This window comes from Gambusia affinis, linkage group LG12, assembly GCF_019740435.1.
Source record: "Gambusia affinis linkage group LG12, SWU_Gaff_1.0, whole genome shotgun sequence".
In the NCBI taxonomy this organism is placed as follows: Eukaryota; Metazoa; Chordata; class Actinopteri; order Cyprinodontiformes; family Poeciliidae; genus Gambusia; species Gambusia affinis.
Genome location: NC_057879.1, coordinates 818,435 through 843,322, shown reverse-complemented (window position 1 = coordinate 843,322; position 24,888 = coordinate 818,435). Strand labels below are relative to the sequence as shown.

The window sequence follows — 24,888 nt, the reverse complement described above, 5'->3', positions numbered from 1 at the left end:
GCTTCTACTTGTTAAAGTCAAGCTAGTTTGTCTGTGAAAGTAGCAGACCTAGTCAGGGCTCATAGTCAGCTGAGTTTACAAAACGTGAAAATAGCTGGCTCAGAAGCAGACCATCTCTTCTCTCTCCTGATGTATTTGTTGATTTGATCAAATTGCTGACTTCAATTCATGCCACATAATTTATGTCATAAACTTTGCTTTCTCTTAGACAGGAGCAGACTTTAAGCGTGCAAAAGTCTAAATTTTCTCTGTACGTGGAAGGCTACCTGATGACGGGGCAATTTCTCCATGCTTACTAATGATTGCATCTTATTAATCTTACTTATGAAATATGAACATTAACCTTCTTACCTTGTAAAAGGTGTTTGCTGCAAATCCATGTAAAAGCTGAGAGCTGCCAGCCGGTACGATTGATGGCTGCTATTCATCGCTATCATCTTTATTTTTCAAAAGGTTTGTGATAAAACTACAAGTTCTTTTGCATCTTTGTCTGTTTGTGCAGATGACCACACAGCAACCTATGATCATTTTAACAATGAAACCAACTAAATAAATGCAATATTAGGCTTTAGAAGTGTCTTTTTTTTTTGCAATCTTCACAGGAGTTAATAGGTGCATAGGTTGCACGTCATAGCGGTGTGGGCCACTTTATGAAGTGTTTGACATTATGTGCCAACAATCAGTATGGCAACAATTTAAGGTTGGCTACTATAAAGTTGGGATGGAATGGAAATAGTTGAGGCTGCCTTTCCAGTATTCCTATACAAGTTATATGCCCAAAGTATTACACAAAACCCATCATTTCTGAAACACTCTAGTCCAAACTAGGGCATTGTACAGGGCCTCTAGGGCCTTTGCAGCCTCCAACATCATTGAGGACCACTGTTCTAATGATGTTTAGAACATAAGATGGCAGAGGCTTGGGGATGTGTTGCCTCATGATGCCACATTCCTCATGATCTTCATTTAGCACTCAAATTAAAAGCAGCATATGTGCTGTTATTTTGGTTGCACAATGGTCTGAGAAAGAGAGCAGTTAGAAATGACAGAATACATTAAGGTTTGTTCCTCTGCTTGTCTGTGCTGCAAAGCCTCAGCTGGTCTCACCCCCCATGTGGGAACCAGGTTGCTGCCGGCGGCACAACAGAAGGAGGGTGCAGGTTTCAGAGTTTTATAGCTAGGTGATGAGCTTTCAGTTTCTATTGCTACATTTAAAGTAAGGAGAGAGATATGCATTACCAGTCAAGGCTGAACTGAGACAGATGGCATATTTTGCTTTGAAATGTTTGGACACTAATAGCAGTTATAAAATGATGCTGTTTTGAAGGAAGATGTTGCTTCTCCTTTCTGCACAGTGAGAGCAAAGTTCATCCTAAGAGATTTTCCATGTCCATCTTTCATTTACTGCCATCCCAGGAAAAGACCCGTTATATTAGAGCAATTGTGAGATCAGCTGAAGTGTGTCATATAAAAAAACCTACCAGTCTACTCTCCAAAACTTTGTCAGTTATGAACATACTAATTTATTTTTAATGACTGCTTTTAAATCAAGCTTTACAGATATTGTAAGTAAATATTCCAAGTAATGTAAGTACTTTTTAAATACTGATTCCTAACTTTACCAAAACTAGGGTGTTCCACTTCATACCCCTACACACATATCTACATTGGGATAGCACATCTTCATTAGTTTACTTTGTTCCCAAAAAATACAAAAGCCCAAATAGTGTACATTTTAAAAAATCCTTCTAACTCTAATTGATGTCTCATATTTCACAACTGTACCCAGATCCAAAGAGTTCTACCATGTTTTTATGTTTACTGAGTCATTGAAAGAGAGAGGCCTACAAACTGGGCTTGTGTTGCAAATTTAATCTAAACAACTTTACATTAGTACAACCAGCTAATGTAGCCTCTCAAAATGCTCACTATCATCATATGCAATAATGATGAATATTATTAAAAGTCAACGTATTTCAGTAACAAAATTTACTAACGAAGACACATTATATAGATTAATTACAAAATGTAATCATCAATTTTGCTTACGGTTAATGAAAACATAACATATAGGATTAGAATGTAACATCAGACCAATAAAAACACTTTTTAATAACACTTTTTTATTTGGGCTTCATAAAAAGTATACTTAATACCTGCTGCAAGGCTCAAATGAGCCTAATAAGAGACATATAAAAAATTTTTAAAGGCTGGACACATACAATTGTAGGACTTTTGAAAATAACATTTATATTGAATTTAAAGGGCAGTATTATGTGTTTTCCAGGGACATCATGCCATTTTATAGTACAATCAAATATATGTAAACTTCAGTTGCTATAAAATTCTCTATATATGTCCATCCATCCATCCATCCATCCATCCATCCATCTTCTTCCGCTAATCTGGGGTCGGGTCGCGGGGGTAGCAGCTTCAGAAGGGAGGCCCAGACTTCCCTCTCCCCAGCCACTTCTTCCAGCTCCTCCGGAGGAATCCCAAGGCGTTCTCAGGCCAGCCGAGAGACATAGTCCCTCCAGCGTGTCCTGGGTCTTCCCTGGGGCCTCCTCCCGGTGGGACGTGCCCGGAACAGGGAGGCATCCTGACCAGATACCCGAGCCACCTCAACTGGCCCCTCTCGACGTGAAGGAGCAGCGGCTCTACTCTGAGTTCCTCCCAGATGACTGAGCTTCTCACCCTATCTCTAAGGGAGAGCCCAGACATCCTACGGAGAAAACCCATTTCGGCCGCTTGTATCCGCGATCTTGTTCTTTTGGTCATGACCCAAAGCTTATGACCATAGATGAGGGTGGGAACGTAGCCGACCGGTAAATCAAGAGCTTTGCTTTTTGGCTCAGCTCTCTCTTCACCACGATGGACCGATACAGCGCCCCTTTGATGGCAGACGCTGCGCCAATCTGCCTGTCGATCTCCCGCTCCCTTCTTCCCTCATTCGTGAACAAGATCCCAAGATACTTGAACTCCTCCACTTGAGGCAGGACACCCCCCTGACCCGGAGAAGGCACTCTACCCTTTTCCGGCTCAAGACCATGGCTTCGGATTTGGAGGCACTGATCGCCATCCCAGCCGCTTCACACTCGGCCGTGAACCGCTCCAGCGAGAGCTGCAGATCACGTCCCGATGAAGCCACAAGGACCACATCATCCGCAAAAAGCAGGGATGCAATCCTAAGGCCACCAAAACGGATACCCTCAACACCTCGGCTGCACCTAGAAATTCTGTCCATAAAAGTAATGAACAGAATCGGTGACAAAGGGCAGCCCTGGCGGAGTCCAACTCTCACCGGAAACGAGCCCGACTTACTGCCGGCAATGCGGACCAGACTCTGACACCGGTCATATAGGGACCTGACAGCCCATGATAAAGATAAAAGAGAATGTGGTTCATACAGACCAATACGAGTTTTAAACATTGATTACAGGATATTTGCAACAATATTGGATAAAAGGCTCGAATTTATCCATCCATCCATCCATTTTCTGTTCACCCTTGTCCCTAATGGGGTCAGGAGGTTTGCTGGTTCCTCTCCAGCTACATTCCGGGCGAGAGGCGGGGTACATCCTGAACGGGTTGCCAGTCTGTCGCAGGGCAACACAAAGACATACAGGACACACAACCATTCACACACACACTCACACCTAGGGAGAATTTAGAGAGACCAATTAACCTGACAGTCATGTTTTTGGACTGTGGGAGGAAGCCGGAGAACCCGGAGAGAACCCACCATGCACAGGGAGAACATGCAAACTCCATGCAGAAAGACCCCGGGCCGGGAATTGAGCTCAAATTTATGCCTGTTTTGTTGACAATAGGCAAACCCATGACAACGTGAGATGGGCTCTTTACCTCATAGATCAGATGAAAAACACAGAATCAATAGCTTTTAGTTTAGATGCAGAAAAGGCGTTTGACTCAGTGAGTTGGGACTATCTTTATTTGGCTTTGGAAATATTTGGCTTTAATAATCAAATTATAGGTTGCTTTCAGTCTCTGTATGAGTCACCCTCTGCCAGGATTAAAATTAATGGGCATTTATCAGATAAAATACAACCAGGGAGGGGCTGTCGCCAAGGCTGCCCCCTCAGCCCCACATTGTTTGTGCTTTTTATTGAGCCTCTAGTGTAGGCCATCAGAGAACACAAGGACATGCATTAAAGGCACAATGCTTAAGATATGCCTCTATGCCGACGATGTGCTCGTATTGTTAACTAACCCGGAAGTCAGCCTACCTAATCATCTTTCTTTACTCAAGACATTCGGCACTTATTCAGGGTATAAATCAAATATACAGAAAACAAAAGTTCTGTCATTTAATTATCAACCGTCATAAAAAATTCTGAAAATGTCTAGGTTCAACTGGCACAATATCTTTATAAAATATCTGGGAGTTAAAATTCCTGTAGTTATCCAACCTTTTTGAATGCAACTATATCCCACTGACAGTAGAGATTAGGGCGGATCTACAACGTTGGTCTTTATTACCCATGAATCTACACAATCGAATAGATATAATAAAGATGAACCTTTTACCAAGGCTTCTTTATCTTTTTCAGGCCCTACCTATAAAAATACCTGACAAACAATTCCGCGATTGGGACAGAATAATCTCAAATTTTATCTGGACTAAACACAGACCGAGAGTAAAATTCCAGACACTACAGCTGTCAAAAGAAAGGGGTGGATGGGCTTTACCACATCTAGAGGAATATTATAGAGCGGTGCAGATGAGAGTGTTAGTCGGTTGGTGTGACCCAACATTTGAGGCTAAATGGAAAGAGATAGACCCGTCTTACAGTGATACACCTCTACAATCCTGGCTTAAAGATCAATGTCTTATTAAAAAACATATAGATTCTGACCTACTACCCTTATGGATAAAAGTACCATTGGACATATATCATAAAATATTAAAGCAAGTAAAGACTGAAAGAAGTGCTCGAATTTTGAGATGGCCTGCTTATGATAGAGATTTTCTCCCTGCAAGAATAGATAAGAGATTTAAACAGTGGTCACAAAAAGGCATAACAAGTTACTGGAAGATTACAAAGAATAATAAATTAAAAAGTTTTAAACAACTTCAAGATAACTATAGCTTGGAAAAATGTGACTGTTTTAGATCCCTCTAAGACGCCACTACAATAAAAGTATAACATTTTTGGAGAAGGACGAGATAGGTATACTTAAAATCCTATTAGATTGGAGCAACGGAAGAGCTCCCTAAAAAACAATATCCAAACTAAACTCATGTCTACAAATGGACAGGAAATGTAATACAACATATACTGTATTAAGTTTAAATGGGAAAAAGAAGCCAAAATAACAATAACTGACAATGTTTGGTTAAATATATGCAATTTTGTGATTCACACGTCAAGCTCTGGCCTTTGGAAGGAATTTTCCTGGAAATGCATGGTGGATTTTTTTTGTTACACCTAACATTAAAAGTAAACATTGTAATGATAATGAAAAGGCAAAATGTTGGAGGAACTGTGGGAATGTATCTGCAGGACATTTTCATATCTTTTGGGAATGTATTAAGATCGTACCCTATTGGTCAGAAGTGATAAAAGAAATCAATACGAAAATGGACTTAAATTTATGCTGTGATTTTACTGTGGTTTTCCTGGGTTCTTTACCTCGGAAGAGTCTGATAGATATCTCTTACTAATATTATTAGCAGGCGCAAAGAAAGCTATAACTCGCTGGTGGCTGGATGTGGAACCGCCGTCATGTTTGGACTGGAAGGACATAATTGAGGAAATTCACGCAATGGAGAGACTGACTTTTTTATTAAGACTTGCCTCTTATAAATACAATAAATACTGGAAGAAATGGATCACTCATCGGAGCTTGACACCGACTCGATAATTTACGTAATTACCTATTTTCTTTCTTTTGTTTTTTCCTTGTTGATTATCACTCAATGCTCCTGTCAAACTAGTTGCTCTGTAATTTTTTTAGAGGGGGGGTCTAACTGGTCTATGTATGTATGTCTGTCTCTAAAACTGCAAAAATAACAAAAATAAAGTAAAAAGAAAAACGTTTTTATCCTTTAATTGCCTATTTTTCTAGATATTAAGACCAGTTTGGTTGAGTTTGAATCGCCGCTCGTCAGCATCAATTGCCCTCGTCCCCTAATCCCCTCACCGCTTCTCACACAATTCATGCTCAAAAAAATGGTTATGTAAGTGTTAACATCTCTGAAATTCAACAACTCTGTAATGGAGGCTTGTTGTTACTTAGAGTTGTAGTAAAAATGTATTCCTTTATTCCATTTTTTATTATGTTTTTTGTTTATGATCCAGAGACTAACACCGACTGTCTTACTTGGAGACTCAAGTTTGTCCTACACAGTACCTATGATGAGCACGTTGATGTCCCCACCCGACAATCTGTTAGTGAATGGACAGCTCTTTGAAGGAGTGCAGAGAGGTCCTGTCTCTTATTAGATATTCAACAGAAACACAAACTGGGTAGGAATACCAGGTTCGGCCTCTTCTGTACTGTAAAATCCAGTAATCTACTTGTGTTAAAAAAAATACAATATCTTATTACATGGACAGCATGCATTACTTTCTCCACCTTGTACTTTGAACAATTCTTTGCGTACTGTATTGTAGAAAAATGTATTATGCAAACTGTTTTTTGGATTGACCAGCTGACATGTCAGACCTTTTGATGAGCAATATTCAAATGAAAGCAACATGTAAAACATGAAAGTGTACATTATTCAATGTTACATGTTTTCTAATTATGGTGCATGTTTTGAAATAAATGCATTTCAGAAAATTGTTGTCTCTTTATTAAATGTTTATTTTCCAAATAATTTCTAAAAGTTCAAAACAATAAATGTTTATCTATTTAGTATTAAATAAAATTAACGCTTATGAAGTAGAGTTAATATTTAAGCTCTAACATTGAATTAGTGTTGGTGTTAAATGACTTACTCCAGACAGATTTGGTATTTAACACTTAATTAGAGTTGAGGTACCAACGTTCCATAAAGAGTTAAATTGAAACTCTCTGGTGTGGACCCATATAGACACTTTAAAAGTGTGAAAGTCAAATCTGACAGAGTTAAGTTGGGCCTGCTGGATTTGCTGTGCATATTTGCAGTATTTTGGTTATCATCCTGCATTCACTTATGACATTGTTTTGTTCATTTAAATTAAAAATAGATCCAGACTTTATGTTCTAATTGTACTCAATAAAAAGTTTAATGATAAAGATGCTGGCTTATTGAACAAAACTGGTCTTGCCTAACACTTCCACCTCTTGTGAAACAGCACTGGAAAGTAAATCATAAGAATTTGATAATGGCATATTAATAAAAGTAATGAATTCTTTACTAGATTATAATTGATCATGATTGATCCAAAATCAAGACCCCATTTCTTTTTCACCAATGTTACAAATGGGTTAGTAAGTATTAAACATGAGGTATCCTAAAGCTACAATAAGTTACAAGATTTTTGAACTTTTGTTCAAAAATCTGTGTTTTTACATATTTGTCAACTGTTACTATGTCGTGACAGTATGTTATGAGACAGATAACCTGTCTTATACTTCCTCCATGAGCTACTATAGATATCGGCAAAAATGCACCACTCACGGTCAAACATAACCAATCCGAGCCAAAAGAAGGTTTTAGTGTTGTTAATCCTTGTACTCAGTGTACTAATGGCGAAGAAACAGAAAAACTGGCTGGTTTGATAGATGAATGGATGGATGGATGCAGTCAAGAATCTCCTGAAGAAAATCATTTAATGATATGACTTCTACTTCAATCTAATGTCAGTTTCTTTTCTATCTTGTTTGTGTTTTTCTAGATAACTGGTGGTAATATGAGACCTGTTAGAGGGAGATGTCAGTCCCTTCCAACTTATATCAAATCTATAATGTTGGGGATTTAAACACGGTGAGTGAACAAGGACTACATTTACTCATACATTGACATGAAACACCCTTGTCAGGATGTCGTCAGTTGCTTATAGACAACTGATTTTCATCAAGCATTAATATTTACTTTAGGCACACATTTTATGAAGTTGTGCAAATTATATTGCTTAACTGAAGAATGAAAGTAATAAAGCTTGTTTTCAGGTATTGTAAAATTCTCCCCCAAAAGATGCATGTATTTGTTGTGAAATAAATGACAACAAACATAAATCGTCTTTTGTATAGTATGTACACCTCTCCATGTTCAGTTTTCATGGATTTACTGGTTCAAAGACTTTTTCTGCCGCTGTGAGTCTGCATGGACCTCTAAGGAACATGCCTGAATATATTGGAGGCAGAATTTGCCCTAGACTCTTCCCTCTGCCTACATCCCCCAAAATGCTGTTCGGTTTGGGATCAGAGTTCAGTGAAATTATTAAACTAACATAGGATGAATACAGTTTCATAATTTTGATCAAACGTCTATTACGATAGAGTTCATTATTGTTTTCTGCGGGGCATGAATGGAACTTGTATCTGACTGGATACCAAACTGTATCAGCAGATCTTTTTCTGTCTGCTACACGATCTAATAACCCACTGGGATTCTGTTGTTTGATCACCACTAAGAGTTGGTTTGATTAATCGTATCAAACCTAATGTACAATGCATGTTGTTCCAATCTTTAATGTTGTTTTACTGACTGATTAATGATCAAACACACCACATGAGTACACCACTCCTCCATCTTCAGCCTATAGAACAATGAAGGATCTCTTTCATCCATCCATGCATGTATAATTACATTATCAGTGGTGAAGCCACAGGGCAACATTCCAAGGGGAAACTTCAGACATCCCTCTCCATAACCACACTCCCCAGGTCATTATCAGAGATAATATTATAGAGAAAACCTGACAATAATCTTAGCATTTATAAGCAATATTAGCTGGTATTGACATTGCTTTAGCAATCCTGTCTCCTGTGGGGTGTTTTACCAACCTGAGACTGCTGAACACATGACTCACAGCAAGATTGTGCCTATAAAAAGGAGCAGTAATAACTGCCTGTGGTTGAACCGCAAACTAGAGAAATGACATTTACAGTCATTTCTGGGCATTTCTGGCCTTTCTCCTGATTAAAATAAAAACTCCCTGTTAAGTGCTTCTGTGCTGTCTCTACGCAGATGTCTCCTCCTCAATGATTGTACACAACTGTTTTTTTTGTGTGTTAAGAAAGGCTTGTGAGGTATCAGAGCAATTAGAAAATTAAAAGAAAAAATATATATATCGGCAATAAAAGGGGAAAATAGACCTGCATAACCTATATTGGAACAATATGAATCATGAATTTATTTCTTATAGGCAGCAACAAGAAAGCATTGAAACTTCACCTCTTAATGGCAGAAAGTTGACATCTTGAAGCTGAGTTAAGAAAACTATTTATTTTAGATTGGCTCTATCATCAGAAATTGATCAATTATCATAAATTATACCACTGCCACATAAGACTTATGGCATTATCACCATTATATTAGCCACATCTAAATTCATTTTGTAGTGTATTTTTTCTCAATTTTAGACAAACTGATACATGCATATCTATTCACTTACAGTAAACACCTCGATTCTTTCTCGCTCTTATACACAGAAGTGCATGAGAGAGTGTTTTATTGTCTAAGACATTCAGTCTAAAATAATCAGGCTATACAATTTGTGGGGACCATGACAAGAGGAGATGAGTGCTGAAAATATGATTCATCCTTCTTTCACAGTCAGCTGGTTGTTTCCGTCCCCACCTCCTTCACACATCCCACTACTGAGCTGTTCCTTTCTGTCTGTCTGTCTATTGTGGGCTTTACAGGCATGCACAAACCCTGGGTCTTTTTTTCAAGGAAAGGAGAACTGCAGAGCTGATCTCTCCTCAGATACGAAGACAGGGAGGTTAAGCCTACGCTCTGCTCCTCTCGTCTCAGTTTTTCCTCCTCATCTCTTCTCTTACTGGCTCCAAGGGCTGTGTTGAATCATAATAGTCAGTGGGCGAACAGTCAGGAGCAAAAAAAAATCCTTTCCACATAGTTTGTGACGTACATCTTTGACGGAATTGGGGTCTTATTGGATGGAGTGATGAGAGAGAAGGAGAGAGGGCTGTGACATCTATCAGTATTTTCTCAGCTCTCCATTTTACTCTGAGATTCTGTTTTGTAGTTTTGCACGGATGAAATGATCTCCACTGTCTTCAGAGCCTGAGTTACATAATAGCAATAATCAGAGCTGTTCATAGTGGATGGTTTGATCTTGACACTAAATCCTAATATTTAGTGTCAAGATAAAGGTACTAAGAGGAACAAATGTATCCTAATATATTCTAAAAGAAGTACAAATTAAAAAGAGAAGATATTGTAGATGTGTACATTTTGTGATTTCCATATAACTTCTGTAGTATGCCAGGAAACTTTGTTTGTTGCATCCTTTATCAAAAATAAAGATATTGATACGGAATTGAATTTAATAAATGTAAGAAGTTTAATAACAAACTAGACAGGCTGAAGTAAAATGATAAATTGACTTCGCCTGTCAATTTATCATTGACCAAATGTCAATGGATATAATAACAAGCCAAAGGTTCACACACAGGAAATCACTCAAGAATGGAAGAAGTATCCAAATCATAAGGCAGAGGCAAAGTCAAAAGCAAAAAAGGCGTCAAAGCGACACTAGAGGCAAAAATACCAAAGCAGACAGAAACTAAGGCTCTGGTCACACAGCAGGCAAATGCAACCTAAATATAACTTTTTCACTGCACTCTCAACTACTCAATTCTGATCTTTTTACAAAAAATAAAAAATAAATCTGATTTGTGCCACATTCATACATGGAACTAGTGATGGGAAGTTCAGCTCTTTTCTGTTTGTGTTCAATGTTCCCAATAGGAGAAGTTGTTCTGTCGCAAAAGGAGGAATTCTTACTTTTGTGTAATATTTATTCAAACTTCAAATCTTTTTTCAACACAAAAACAGGGACAAAACACTGCAAGCACATCTACCAAACAAACCCTTAATGATAATAATAATTCATACAGTAAGTTGTATAATATCTTTAAAAACTGCAGCAAGAAGATTCTTTGCTGACAAGTGTCTGTTATATTTATGTATTTATGAGTTTTTGCGACTCACTGTCCTTCTCACCTTCATATATTGTGCTCACTGTGCGTTGTGTTTGTGGGGTTTATTGAAGACAGGGCAGAATGCACAAGAAAAAAACAGATTCACTGATGTACGATTATTTTTGATGTTCATGAAAGTAAAATGTTAATAGTAGTGCAAGAGAACAATTAGTTGATTGCAGCATCATCTCAGCTCTTCCAGGAAGGAATCAGTCAAATGACAGACCAGTTGTAGTTTCTATGGAAAGAGAAATAACTGAGACAAGACTAAAAGTTAACAGTGTAACTGCAAATAATGTAAATTGGAGAGGAGCAGAAGAAGAAAGTGAGGAAAATGGGGTTTGTTTGTTCTCCAGAGTAGCCTAAGCCTATAGCATCATAACAACAGAAATAGCTCAGGACAACCTAAGTCAGTCTAACCATCAGTTTTATCAGAAAGGAAAGTTTTAAGCCTGGTCTTAAAAGTAGACAGGAAGTCTTCCTCACATACTAAAACTGGGAGCTGGTGAAGTTATTAAGTGCTGTTCTGAATTTAACAGGAAGCCAATGAAAGAAAAGTAAAGTAGGAGAAATATGAGCTCTCTTTTTATTTTTTATCAGAACTCCTGCAGCAGCAGTTTGAATTGGCTGGAGTTTTTCAACTGCATTTTGTGAACTTCCTGATAGTAAAACATTACAGTAGACTATCCTTGAAGAAACAAATGCATGGAATAGTTTGTACTATTTCTAATGTTGACAATATTCCAAAGATGAAAAAAGAAAATCCTAAAAACTTGTTTAATATGGGATTTAGATGGCCAATTTAAGTCAATGATTAAAAAAGCAGTTTCTATTTCAGAGGTTCAGATCCAAAAACAACAACTCAGAATTTAGGGTTAAGGTTCAATCTGCACATTTTGGAACAAAACATATTCATATTTGGGACACAAAACCAGTGTCCACCCTGAGTAGTTTAGTGACTAGTCATTCTCATCATGTTTCTACAGTTGTTTCAACAAATGAACGCAGCATCTTGAAGCCTCAGTAAATTGTTCCCAAGGATGAACCAGACCTTTCCTGCAGCACAGTTCTCTTCCTCATGTCTTGACTGATTTCTTATGACTTGCCCATCATGTCAGACCAGAAAACAGTGTGGCCTTAAAATTTGGGCTGTTGCAAATAATTATTTTAGTTAACGAGTATTATATTGATTATTCTTACAATTAATAAAAAAATAAAGTAAAATATTGGCAAATTCTACCATAACTGCAGTATAAATATTGAAGATCATCATCGGCCCAATTTTCTATATTTGTGCATCCCAAATAATGATCTTTCTGTAGTATAAAAACTTAATATTCACTTTATGCATTTATCTGGACAAAAATATGAATTTATATTCAATTTAATAATAAAGCAGCAGGCTGACAAAGACACTTATAAAAATTTTCTATTGACCAGTTTTCATCTATTAATCTTCAGTCAATAGATGAACTCTCACTTTGTCCAGCTATTTATAGCTTCTTTGTCCATGTTAGTGACTGGATTTGACTCTTTCTTCATAAAAACACAAAGGACAAATCAGTGGCTGTCACAAAGCCCTGAACTCAGTCCTATGGAAAATCTGTGGAGGAACCTGAAAGGTGCCAGACAAACAAACCTGATTCAGAACTCCAGTTCTGTCAGAAGGAACAGGCCAAAGTTCTAGCAAGTTAATGTTAAAAATTTATAAAATCAACTCAAACTGTTTGACCCAAGTGAGACCCTTTAAAATGCAATTCTACTCATGGCACTTATGCAAACATTCATTTTAAAGATATAAAGATTTATTTTTTTCTTCTAGTACTTACCAAATTGAAATAATTCTCATAATGCTAACTGACCTAATCCAGAAAGGTTTTACTCTGATTAACAATCTGGTAATGAAAAATATGGACTGAGACTCCAAGCTGACTGGCATTGATATGCCCTTGAGTAAGCAGCAGTAGTCACATAGCAAAATTAGTGTGTAAGTGAGGCACACTGGTCTTAGGAACAATGCTGTTGTCACTCTGCTGATTAAGCAAAAGAAACTTGCTGTATGCAGACAGTGACATGATGCTGAGTAGGCTTTGTCTGGGTGAATTATTAAAAGAGAAAAGGAATGGCTGAAAAGCGATTTAGAGCTAAACAAAGAAAAAGGAAATAAAATGACAGGAAAGGACAACTTATATAGATCACCCGTTCAACTCGGAGAATCTGTTGAAATTGAATTGTAAGGAATGTCATGTTGTGTGTTTGTTGATGGATCCAAATCCAACAGGCTGAGACATAAAATAGTGTAGAATATTTAATGAAAGAAAGAAAAAAAACATACAAAAATTACAGGAAAATAAGAAAGCCAGAGAAGAACAAAAACCACAAATCCAAGGAAAAAGGACAGCAAAGAACAGGATTTAAGAGGAGGAACCAGTTAGGAAGAATGAGAGAGAAGTGAATAAATACTGGTTGTGTGAGTGCTGGAACAATGGACCAGGCTAATTGACTAACAGGTTGCAGGTGTGATGGGAGAGAGCAGACAGCAGGAGAGACAGAGAGAAGGAAGTGGCACAGCGAGGGAAATAAAGTACAACATAAAAGAATAACTAGACACACAAAAAAGAGAAAATAGAGTCATTAAGAACTGAAATAAAGTTCAACAGTAGCAAGTTTGATGTGATCAAAAGAAGTAAGGGAATACAGAATAAATCAAACCTAAAAACAACTCAAATAACCCTGGATCCTAGCAGGATCTTTTTTCCTATTAATGTAGTAATTAGGGTTGTCACCTTTCAGAAATGAAAATAAGAGACGCCCACCACCATGGGGTGCCTGCAGAAGTGGTACATATTATTTTATGGCTGTTTTTTATAAAAACAAAAAAACAGTAGTGCAATTATTTTTACACAGATTTGGGTTAGAATGCCAAGAAACTATTCCAGTCAAAGTAGTATAACTTCAACATGTTAAACAGAAGTAGATTAAGCTTTAAATAACCAAGTGTAAAATATATTTGGTAAAAAAATCTACTTACGTACGGAGTAACTGATTATAACACATACTCAATATTTTAAATTCTGTGCAAATTCCGGTAATAGACTATTACCAAAATATTTATACAAATGAGTTAGGTTCAGAGGCTGGTCCCAGACCAAATGTGCCATGGGTTGTGAGGGTAGTCAGTATTTATTCATGGAGGGAAATTAAAAAAAAAACAGGGCAGTATTTCATCATTTAAGTGAGCCAAAGATCCATTGTCATCAGCCTGTATCTAGAACCACCTATTGGCTGCAGGTTTGTGTCTGAAGCATGGGTCAGCATGTTTTCCCTTAATTCTTAATAAAATTAATAAAATAATGGTGAAATAATATTGACCACTGAACAATATATTTATAAAATATATCAACATTATTCCTACTCAGATATCCCCAACAAAATTTTGTGATATAGGACAAATAATAATATTTTCTTATTTAAAAAGTCATTTATATTAGTTTGGCTGATATTATCATATGAAAACACGTCATCCAAACTCAATATCCTAAGCAAATAGTGAAACCATAATAGCCTACTAGGAGCACAATAAGAAATTGAATCAATCATAAATAGTTGTGTACCATTTGAGGAATGGAGAGAAGAATTGGTAGTGTCTGTCTCTAGGCAACCGTGACAGTAGCGTTAGTTTGTCGAGTCAAATAAGTGACAATTGTGTATTTTATGGGATGGGTGGCGAGCCCAGTAATAACACAGACAAAATGAGAAGCGTAAGACATATCACTATTCAGAGTGGCCTTAGATTGAACATCACTGGAAGAAGCTACACTGATCTCTCCCAAACATCCTGTATGGGAGCAAGCTGGTCAAATGTTAATGGATCTGTTGTGAAATTGGAAGGTTCTTGAGATCTAAAGTAACATTGCCAGTCTGAAAATATTTCTACCAAACTATGTGTCAGAGGCTTTCAGTGGCCTCATTACTGGATCTGTATAATTCGGCTAGAAGAAGAACACCCATTTAGACAGTCAAGGCTCCTTCATAAAAATCAGACCATTTATATAACAGGTATTTTGGTCCTTCTAGGTTTTTCACAGTGATTCTAACATTTTTAGTAACAATAGCATGAAACAAATCACAACACGTCTTGCTGTCTCACAGTGACGACAGCACCTTCCCCAGACAGCAAAATATGAGTGAATCAACACTGAAGCAACATTAGACAGAAACATTGAATCCACGTTGAAGCTTGACATTGAAATAATATTGAAAGTGGTCAGTGACTGTTATGTTAAATCAACGTTAGGGTTTCAACCATAACTGACAATATATCAATATTGATTCAACCGTCATCTAAATGTAGATATACATGCATATTTGTGTTGATTTCATTTGAACCAAAGTTAAGGAATCAACATTGATTCATGTACATTTTTTGGTCTGATAGTTCTACATCATAGCATATCATTAAAAGTTTCTTCACTGGTATTAAACACACAATTTTGTTGCCAGATGATGGATATTATGTTGTTCAAAATTGTCTTACATTACCATATTTCCAAAAATGTCTGTATACAAACTTAAAAATGATAGTATGCCATTAGTATTACATTTTATTTAGGAAAACAGACATAGATCTGTAAACATTTTTGACTCCTTTTTGACTGTCAGAATAACAGTCTATTGTCCATGGAAGAACAGAGTCCATGAGGTTAAATCAGATTCAGAATGTGTCCCTTGGTGTGTGTGGAGTTGGAAACCTCTGTTTAAACATCTCTCTAAGTCAGTGTTTTTCAATCCTGGTCCTCAAGGCACTCTGCCCTACAGGTTTTAGATGTCTCTGTGGTTTATTCTCCTGATTCAGATGATTGCAGTCCAAACAATCATCCATTGTTTGATGAATGATTAATGGTTGTTAATCATCCATCAATTGAAATCAGCTGGGGTGAGGACCAGGGTTTGGAAATATTAAGTTAAGTTTGTCCTTAACTACCTTCAGCAGCAGAGATAAGCCACGTAACTATGGCTGGAAGCCCTCTTGTTTCTGTTTTTGGGAACTGCAAAGACATAGAAAATGATCAGATGTATAAAATATAGAAAAGACAGAACAGCTTTGGAATTTTACACTGTGGATCATTGTGGATCATGTCCTACATGTTGCACATGTAGAACATGATCCACACGTCCATGATGCACACTGAGTATTCTGTCTGTATCTAGTTCTGGTATCCACCCTCGGAGACTGAGTCAAAGGCTTTTGTTTGACAGCTTCCATTTAGCCTAAAATAACTTGATCTCAGCCCTACTTTCATTTCTCCTTCTGCCTACACACACAGCATCAACTCAGCATGCCTGGCACATATGGCTCTGAAAATGCACAAGGGGGTGGTGGAAAAACACTGGTGGGGGGATTCAGCTGTCAGTCTCCATTCTCTTTTTTTACTCCTATATAATCTTGTGCAGCTTGTTTCTGTCCACTGCTTGATAGTGGTTTCTCTTTTACTTTTCTTAGAGCATTGTTATGTTATTCAACTTTTTTGAAATTATCTAGTTGTTGTTAAAAATCTATTAGAAATGACATTAGCATCTACTGAACCACTTTCCAAACTGTATCAACCTTGTTTTGTAGGGTTGAGTTATGTGTGCGTGTGTATGTATTTTCAGCACACTGGCTGTTACTTGAGAATGTTAGAAGCAATTCTACCAGTGGTGCTGTCACAATGTGTTATGCTGTTGTATCTTGGCCCAAGTAGGAATATGAAAGGACACACTCATACCACAACATGAAAGGCAAACATTGATAGTCTTGTATGGAGCATACACAATGAGACATTTGACATCTAAAACCTTTCTCCACTAAAAGTAATATATATATAGTGCATGTGTGTTTTGACTACACACATGCAGGGCTGGCCGAAGCCTCCATGGGGCCCTAAGCGAAATGTCCGATCATTAGGTCATTCACACACCTGCTGTAAACTTATTGCATCTCAGGCAGTGCTGTTTACATTGTACACATGTATAATTGAATACATTTATTGGCCAACTGATTTATCGACCAGTTCATTTCTGGGAGCCGATTTCCTTAATTTTGGGGGATCGTGATTGGCCGATACTTACATGTGAATCTGATCTTATCTTGGTCAGAAAAGATTTATAAATCATCTCTGTCCTCTTCTGCTCTGCAATGAGAGGTTTGACTGACAGACCGACCCACCAGGTCAGGTCTGCACATTTACAGTTAACAATATTCACCTCACTGTTACCAACTCAGTGACTTTCTTGCTATATTTAGCAACATTTAAAAATTTATTTAAGCCAAAATCAAATTCAGCAGATCAGGAATTTTCACAAATTGGTAACCAGGGATCAGCTAGAAAACTGCAATTGGTTCAGCTCTACACACATATTCATGACAATCTTTGATTAAATTAATTTCTTTTAAGCGTAACACCAATAGCTTAAACTTTAATTTATACCAGGTTAGTCTTTCTCCCCCAATTAAATCCTATTTAACTAATCTTTTTTAGTTATTAAAATAATTTGTAGTCAATCCTGGTATATGTTGACTGTTAGTGGCTGTTTTCTTCTGTCATTGACTGATTTGACAATAGATATTTGTTTTAGAGTTCTCGAAGTGCAGTGCTTGTTGGGGCAGACAGTTTTCTTTCAGTTCTGATTTGCCTCCTGAAAATCTAAAATTCTTCAAAAGTTCTTTTTCTTGGATTTCTATTGGCTCTCTGATCTGATCCCTTATATTTTTACTGATAAGCAAGAATTTTACTTTTCCAACAGCTTTAAGTCTGTTTCTGTTGTGCAAAACTGATATATTTTTGCAGAACAAAGAAATAGTGGAAATTTCAAGAAGGTGAGAATTGTGGAGGTGAAATGTTTAATTATTGTTATTTAAGAATCTTGTGAATCATCATCTCCAGTATTCCCTGATGTCAGATTTTTTCCTTCTTGGTGGCTCCTTTTCAATCAAGTTTATTTGTGTAGCACATTTCAGCAACAATGCAGTGTCAAAATGTTTTACATAATAAAAACACATAAATATAAAGTCACAAAATATGCCATAATCAACCATTGAGAAAACTGGTAACAAACATTACATTTTGATGAGTGCCATCATCAAAATCATTAATACACATGAACTATAAAAGGTTCCTTTTATTTCGGCCACTGCTGAAGACAAATACTCCTCTCATCACGATTTTATTTTGAAAACCGACACGCAAAGTGAAGCAGTCACATGACCCTTGCAATGCGAGACCTCGTTTGTTGCCAGTCACGTGGTTTTCAGCAAGACTTCACAAGCCTCGAATCGGGGCTTCATCGGACACGCCCCCTTATTACTCGATACAAGCCTCGAAGCCTGGCTTCAGATAGCCCAGGGGTCTCAAACTCCAGTCCTTCAGGGCCGCAGTCCTGCAACTTTTAGATGTGCCTCTGCTGCACCACACCTGAATAGAATAATTAGGTCATTAAGGCTCTGGAAAACTGGTCTACACAAGGTGGAGGTAATTACGCCATTTCATTCCAGTGTTTTGTACCTGTGGCACATCTAAAAACTGCAGGACTGCGGCCCTTTAGGACTGGAGTTTGAGACCCCTGAGATAGCCCATCACTATCTGCTGGTATGATTGGTTGTTCTATTGAATAACCCATTTTAGCTTTATTTGAGCACCAAATAACTTACTATTTGACCCAAGAATCCCTTAGAATACAGAGGAGTTCATGCTAGACTTTTAGGTGGTTGTTCAGAAAAATCCTAAACCTTTGGTTGTGCTTGACAGAAGGCACAAGGGGATTGTGATAATTTTGTCTTTTAAATTGAAATGTTGCTTGGTGTAGTTTGACACCCAGCATGCATTCCTTATTGCATGTTATTCTAATTGCATTTTCATAAAGTAATGCAATTGACATGGCAGCTGAGGACGTGTGATGGAGAGCATTGCTTGGTCTAACCTTTCAAGAAACCTTCTTTCAAATCTTAATCTGTCAGCCTACCAGATTCAAGCCTGTCTTCAGTGTTCTGGATTATTTCAAAGTAATTTTGCTCAGAATGAGGGAGCTCAGTGTGTTTAAAATATGCTAAAACCAGTCTCTATATGAGCTGTTATTAGTTTCCTTAGTGCTGATAAAGGAAAGCTTTAGGTCTGAGTTGCAGACTAAATTTTGTGGATTTGACTGGTTTTGCTTTCATTAAATTCTTAAAAATGTCAGAAAATGCTTGAGAAGGGAAAATAACTTCTCATATTCTTTAATTATAACAAATATATTGCTCTTCTACAGAATGTCTTGATACTAGAGCATTTCTCTTAGTCAAAATGAAAAGGTCTAATTGCAAAATGTGTGTCCTTCTAAATCTGGTTCTTAGCATGGTAAAAGCTCAAAGTGTCAAGATTTTAAACATCATATTTACAACACAAATATAAATTTCTTTCAACACAAAGATGAATATTGTTTGTAATTAACTGGCTCTTTAAATAGAACCTAAAGAAACATGAATGTACAGCCATTAACTGATGCTGTATTTTCCTTCTTCTTGTTTTCTAGAGTCTTCACCTCTCCTCCCAGGGACAGTCCTCTGCAGCCATTCTCTGATCACAGGCCTGGCATCTTTCATCCATTCATCCCTCTCTCCATTCATTTTTGCCCTGTCATGAAAGGCCTGTCCAGTAGTCGGAGTCACCATCATATGGTCTCCTATGAGCCATCATACGATCCATTGGGTCACCATGTTGACCGTAAGCCATATTTGTTCGGCCAGATGGATATGCCGTTGCCCATTCCTATGCCACACCCATCTGAGTTGCCCTATTACAATGCTCAGCGTGTTTCATATCCTTCTGAAAGCAACACCATTGTCCCATATGGAACCTTCCCACGGAGGTGTCACTCCACCTCCTCAGCTCACCATCCTGAGGTAAAGGATGAGTGTATGGCCATGGTGCCATATGTAGGTGGAGGAGGAAGAGGAGGAGGAGGGGGAGGAGGCTATGGGGGTAAATCTCAGTCTTGGGTACCAGTAAATTTTGCGGACCCGTATGAGCAACAGCCGATATTTTCCAGAGATGGCTACCACACACTGCAGTACAAACGAGGAGTGTTGTCGCATGCTGGGGGCATAGGAGCCAATGACAACAATGACAGTCCTGGGCGAATTCGCCATCTGGTCCACTCAGTCCAGAAACTCTTTACAAAGTCACATTCATTGGAAGGGCCCCAACACACTCAGTCATCAAAAGGGCCAACTAATGGGAGTGTGTATGGTGGTGGTGGAGGAGGTAGCTGTGGTGGTGGTGCAAGGGCCAGCCCAGAGGGTGCAGCTCCTCCTGGGGCAGTGCGCCACCGGAAGCGCAGCAAGAGCCGTGAGCGCTGTCGATCAGCAGAGCCCAAACATCGAAGTTACCACCACCACCACCATCCCCAGCTTCATGGCTCAGCGTCTGCTCCGGGGTCTGGATACTGGAGCTCAGATGACAACCTGGAACGGGAGCTGTGTCTTTACCACCCTCATCATCACCAACCTCCACCCTCACCCTCCCTCTCTATTTCCCCCTCACCTATTGCTATGACAACAGGCCCGTGCCCTGGTAACAACTCCGATAAGTATCCCCAGACTCCCCTCCAAAATCTCTCCTCCTCGCAGTCCCAACATTACTTCATCATGGACCCCTATGGGACAGTTAACGAGCATGCACACACCCATGCACGCCACGGCCACACTCAGCACCACTCTGCACTCAAAGCCTCTCGGAGCAACAGTGATATGAAATATACAGCTTCATCTGCATGTATGCCAGTTAGTGGTAACAGCAATAAGAGCGATGGCTGTATCGGTGGAGGAAGTGGCCCCTTGCTGCCACTGGGTCTTGTGGACGGGCCTATTGAGAAGAAAGGGGCATGGTCATCAAGCCTAACGGTGAGCAGGGCCCGAGAGGTCTACACCAACACCAGCAGCCACAACCAGCTACGAACCAGCGCAGGATCCGGTAACCTAAACCTAGATAGAGCTCTAGTCAAATCTAAGGGCAGTCAGCAGCAGGACCCTTCTTGCCAGTTCTTACAGGTAAATAATTGCTCCCTGATTTCAGCCAAAAATAGTTCAATCACTCCCCTCCCTCCCCTGATGCCTCTTTTTCTCCACCACCTACTTCTCTCAGCAATGTTACCTCTAAGTCAGTGCTGTCCAGTCCTGTAAAACTTTGATTTTCCTGACTTTTCAAATGGAGTCATCCTTGAAATGACTCATGCAATGTTCTCAGTCTGAGAGGGAAAAACATTCAGAAAGTTTATCTGGGCGTAAACAACTGGCCCATCTAAAATTCTGCCAACTTTTATGCTCTGTTCAGTCAGTCTATGTTTTGTTACCCTAATGTCAAAGCCAACTTTGAGGTAAATTTTGTTTGTATACATACCAATTAAGTGAATTAAAATATTACTGAAAAGTTTGTTTATTTCAGTAGAAGCAGAAATGTGGGCTTAGTGGAGCATATGTTTAATAGTTGCTTAAAGATTATTTTAAGAAGGTGCTAATCTGGCAAACAAGATTCATTTGGGCGATTTTTCAAATTTATTGAATATGACTGATATGTGGTGAAATGGTTCTCCAAGAGTTATGACATACAGTCAATTGTAATTTGTTTTTAGAATGATCACATAGACAATTAGAGAGAATCTTTATCATTTGAAACAATAACAAATACTTTATAATCACAGCACTCACAAAACACACACGTACACACACACCAAAACACCCAAACACTTACTACTTAACTGCACTGTTAAGGAGTAACGGTTAATTATCTTGCGGTTAATTCTTTTAATTAAGGGGGGCTTAGGAGACTTGTTGAATCTCAGGTATTTTGACAACTGTCATTTAGACAAAGCAGGCAGCTCTGAGAGGATCATGCTCTTTGATTTCTCCAGTGCATTTAACATTGTCAACATGGGTCGCGCTGTCCCCTACTTAGGGGACAGCGTGACCCATGTTTGGGGGCCTGGAGGCCTCGACGTGGTCTTCATGGGTTATTTGCCGACGATATTTGCCGCCTTTCGCTCCCCCTCTCCTTCCACCTTTCCTGTCAGCCTACTTTCATATAAGAGACACTAGGACCCACAAAAGACCCCCTGGAGGGGAAAAAAAATCTCACACCACTCCATTTTTGTTTTCTTTTGTGAAGGAGGAAGTTGCATCAGTGTCTTCTTCAGAGGGTTTTGTGTCATTTCCTTTAGTGTTTCTTGGTACAGCACTACAATAGTTTGCTTGACACAGGGAAGTGTGTAAGAGAACCTCTCCAGCTGAAAATAGAACAAATATTGGAATGTTGGTCCCCAATCGAACTGAGAATGTCGGATTATCAGGTGTGAAAATACCTTAAGCCTCAGATGAATTCAGTGTCACACCTCAGTGCTGCTGCTGCCATGATTGCTACTCAGGATTTTGCTTTAATTAAGGTTCCTGTATAGTTAAAGCTTGAGAACTACTCCTTTGCCAATGCAGACTCCTATCACAGTCTGCTGATGTCTCCATTTAAGTTCCTTGGACCTTTAGGTATGACCTCTTTTAAGCTCCAGCTTTGAAGAATTTCCCCAGTTTCCACCTGTCTTCAAAGGGTCTCACTGTACGTGTCTCTTTATCTCGTCTCATCTTTATCTCTTTATCTCATCAAACAGACCAAAGTCCTCTTTTGTCTGCTGCTAGTGCTGGTCAAACCTCCACCTAAATAGTGTGGCTCTTCCAACACCTGAAGAACCACTTCTCTGAATGTTTTAGATGTTTCCTTGGCTCAAAGCACCTAAATCACATGAATGGCTCATTAGCAGACCTCAACAGAGCTTGATAAAATACTGAGGAGGTGATTCAGCCAATATGTGTTTGCCTTTCCACTTTGATGTTTTCATATCTAAATGAGATTTAGGATCTTGATCTTTTAATCTCATCAAACCAAATACCTTTCATGAACTTATTGCACATATATAAAAGTCCTTCAGTCTGACCACCAGTGCGCTATGGTCTTCCTGGACAGGCAACTCCAGGTCTCAAGGGCTGACGTCCCGCTACTTTTAGAAGCATCTCTGCTTCAACACACCTCAGTCAAATAATAAGGTCCTTCTCAGGATTCTGGAGAACTTGAGTGCATTGATTCAGATATTTGATTGAAATATACTGAACCAGGGAGACATCTAAGTGTTGCAAAACACCAACCCTTGAATACTGGAGTTCCCACCCCTGCTGTAAACTATTAACTTGCTCTTTCTATTGTTATACATATTATTTACCCTGTCAAAAGGCAATACAATCCAATGTAAGTAAAAGATGCAATCTTTTAATTTTGTTTTATATTGCAAATTTTACAAATAACAGGAAAGTTTGTGTTGCTTCTCCTGCTGTTTATCACCCTGGTTTGATATTAATTTGTTTATTTGCAAACCACTATAAAATATGAAGTGTGATCTTTTTGCTGAGATGACATGAAAATGTTGAGGTGTTTTCTCAAATGGTGCTCACGTATGTAAATTGCCATTTATTAAATTTGAATGTGTCTGAAAAGTTGCATGACTGGATATCACTGACTCAGATTGGGGACACACTAAAACTTAAATTAATCAGATCACAAACAATATTCTTCAACCAAAACATACAGTCATATGTTAAGTTGTTTACATTAGTATCTACAGAACTAAGGAGTTTTAGCAAATTAATAATTGATAATGGGTATTGACTGTATTTACCCACACTTTTCGATGCTGAAAATTATCCTCAGAACCATTTAGCATCTTAGTAGTTCGGGAGTAATATGGTGAAATTTAATACTAACACAGATCAAAATCGTACAGCAAGGCACAAGGGGAACAGGACATGAGGCTGGAGAATGACATTGGGACTGGATCAGCATAATCAGAGATAATACTGAGTAAGGAGGCTGAAAGAAGATAAAACAATGAAGAGGAAGCTGATCTAGACACTAAAGGATCTACAAACCAGGGAGAGATAGTCTAATGCTGATGTAAGATAATAAATCCAAACACACAAACAATAAATGACTAAGAAACTAAACATGATGAATAAACTGATATGAAAAGACCCTGGAGGCACATTGAAAAAACCAAATAGACCAAGAACTTAGTAATGATAATAAACAACAAAGAAAAGATGAGAAAAACTCAAACACATGGATCATAACAGCCAAGACTCTCCAGGGATTCAAAGTACTGCACAAAACATAAATATTCCAAGTAAAGATTTACCATGACTTACAATTTTAGGAAAAAAGATCTGCTGTAATTTACTTTTATTGTCAAAATCTTTCATAACTGGCATCATTAATTTAAGCATTTGTCCCATTTTTTTTCCCCTTTTCTTTGAGTTGACAAACCAGGACATTATAACCCCATGCAAGGCTGTAGGTAGAACTGCACATGGTTGGAATGCTGTTGAACAGCTGAGCCAAATGTAATATCAATAAAAATACATTCTTAAAAATGAGGTCTGATCAGCTTGTATGCACTCCGGCTGGGGGGCATGGTGAGGTGTCACGAGAAGCAGGAGGATTTAAATATTGTTTCTATTTATGCTTCACTGATAAACAAGAACATTATTTGAACCTCAAAACAATGAATTTCTCTTCACAAAGACATGCGGCTGTAGATCAGACAAGATGACAACACAGTCAACCATTGAACTGTGGCATGATTAATAGCCATCTTATCAATAGATCTGAGCTGTTGGTCTCTGCAGCTCCTCCAGAGCTACGATGGATGCTTCTC

General features: G+C 38.3%; 1 protein-coding gene across 4 annotated transcripts in view; it reads left to right on the top strand.

Annotated features, from left to right (window-relative positions):
* dlgap1a (discs, large (Drosophila) homolog-associated protein 1a) overlaps positions 1-24,888 on the top strand; it is an 84,210-nt gene that overhangs the window by 9,010 nt on the left and 50,312 nt on the right. For 2 of the 4 annotated variants that reach the window (XR_006372284.1, XM_044133407.1), the window contains exons 2-3: positions 7,848-7,936; positions 19,672-21,187. Coding sequence is in view for 3 of the 4 variants with exons in the window: in XM_044133407.1 (XP_043989342.1) it covers positions 19,778-21,187 (1,410 nt within the window). In the remaining variant the exon portion in view is untranslated. The remainder of the gene's footprint in view (positions 1-7,847; positions 7,937-19,671; positions 21,188-24,888) is intronic. The other 2 variants (XM_044133408.1, XM_044133409.1) reach the window with 2 other exon arrangements.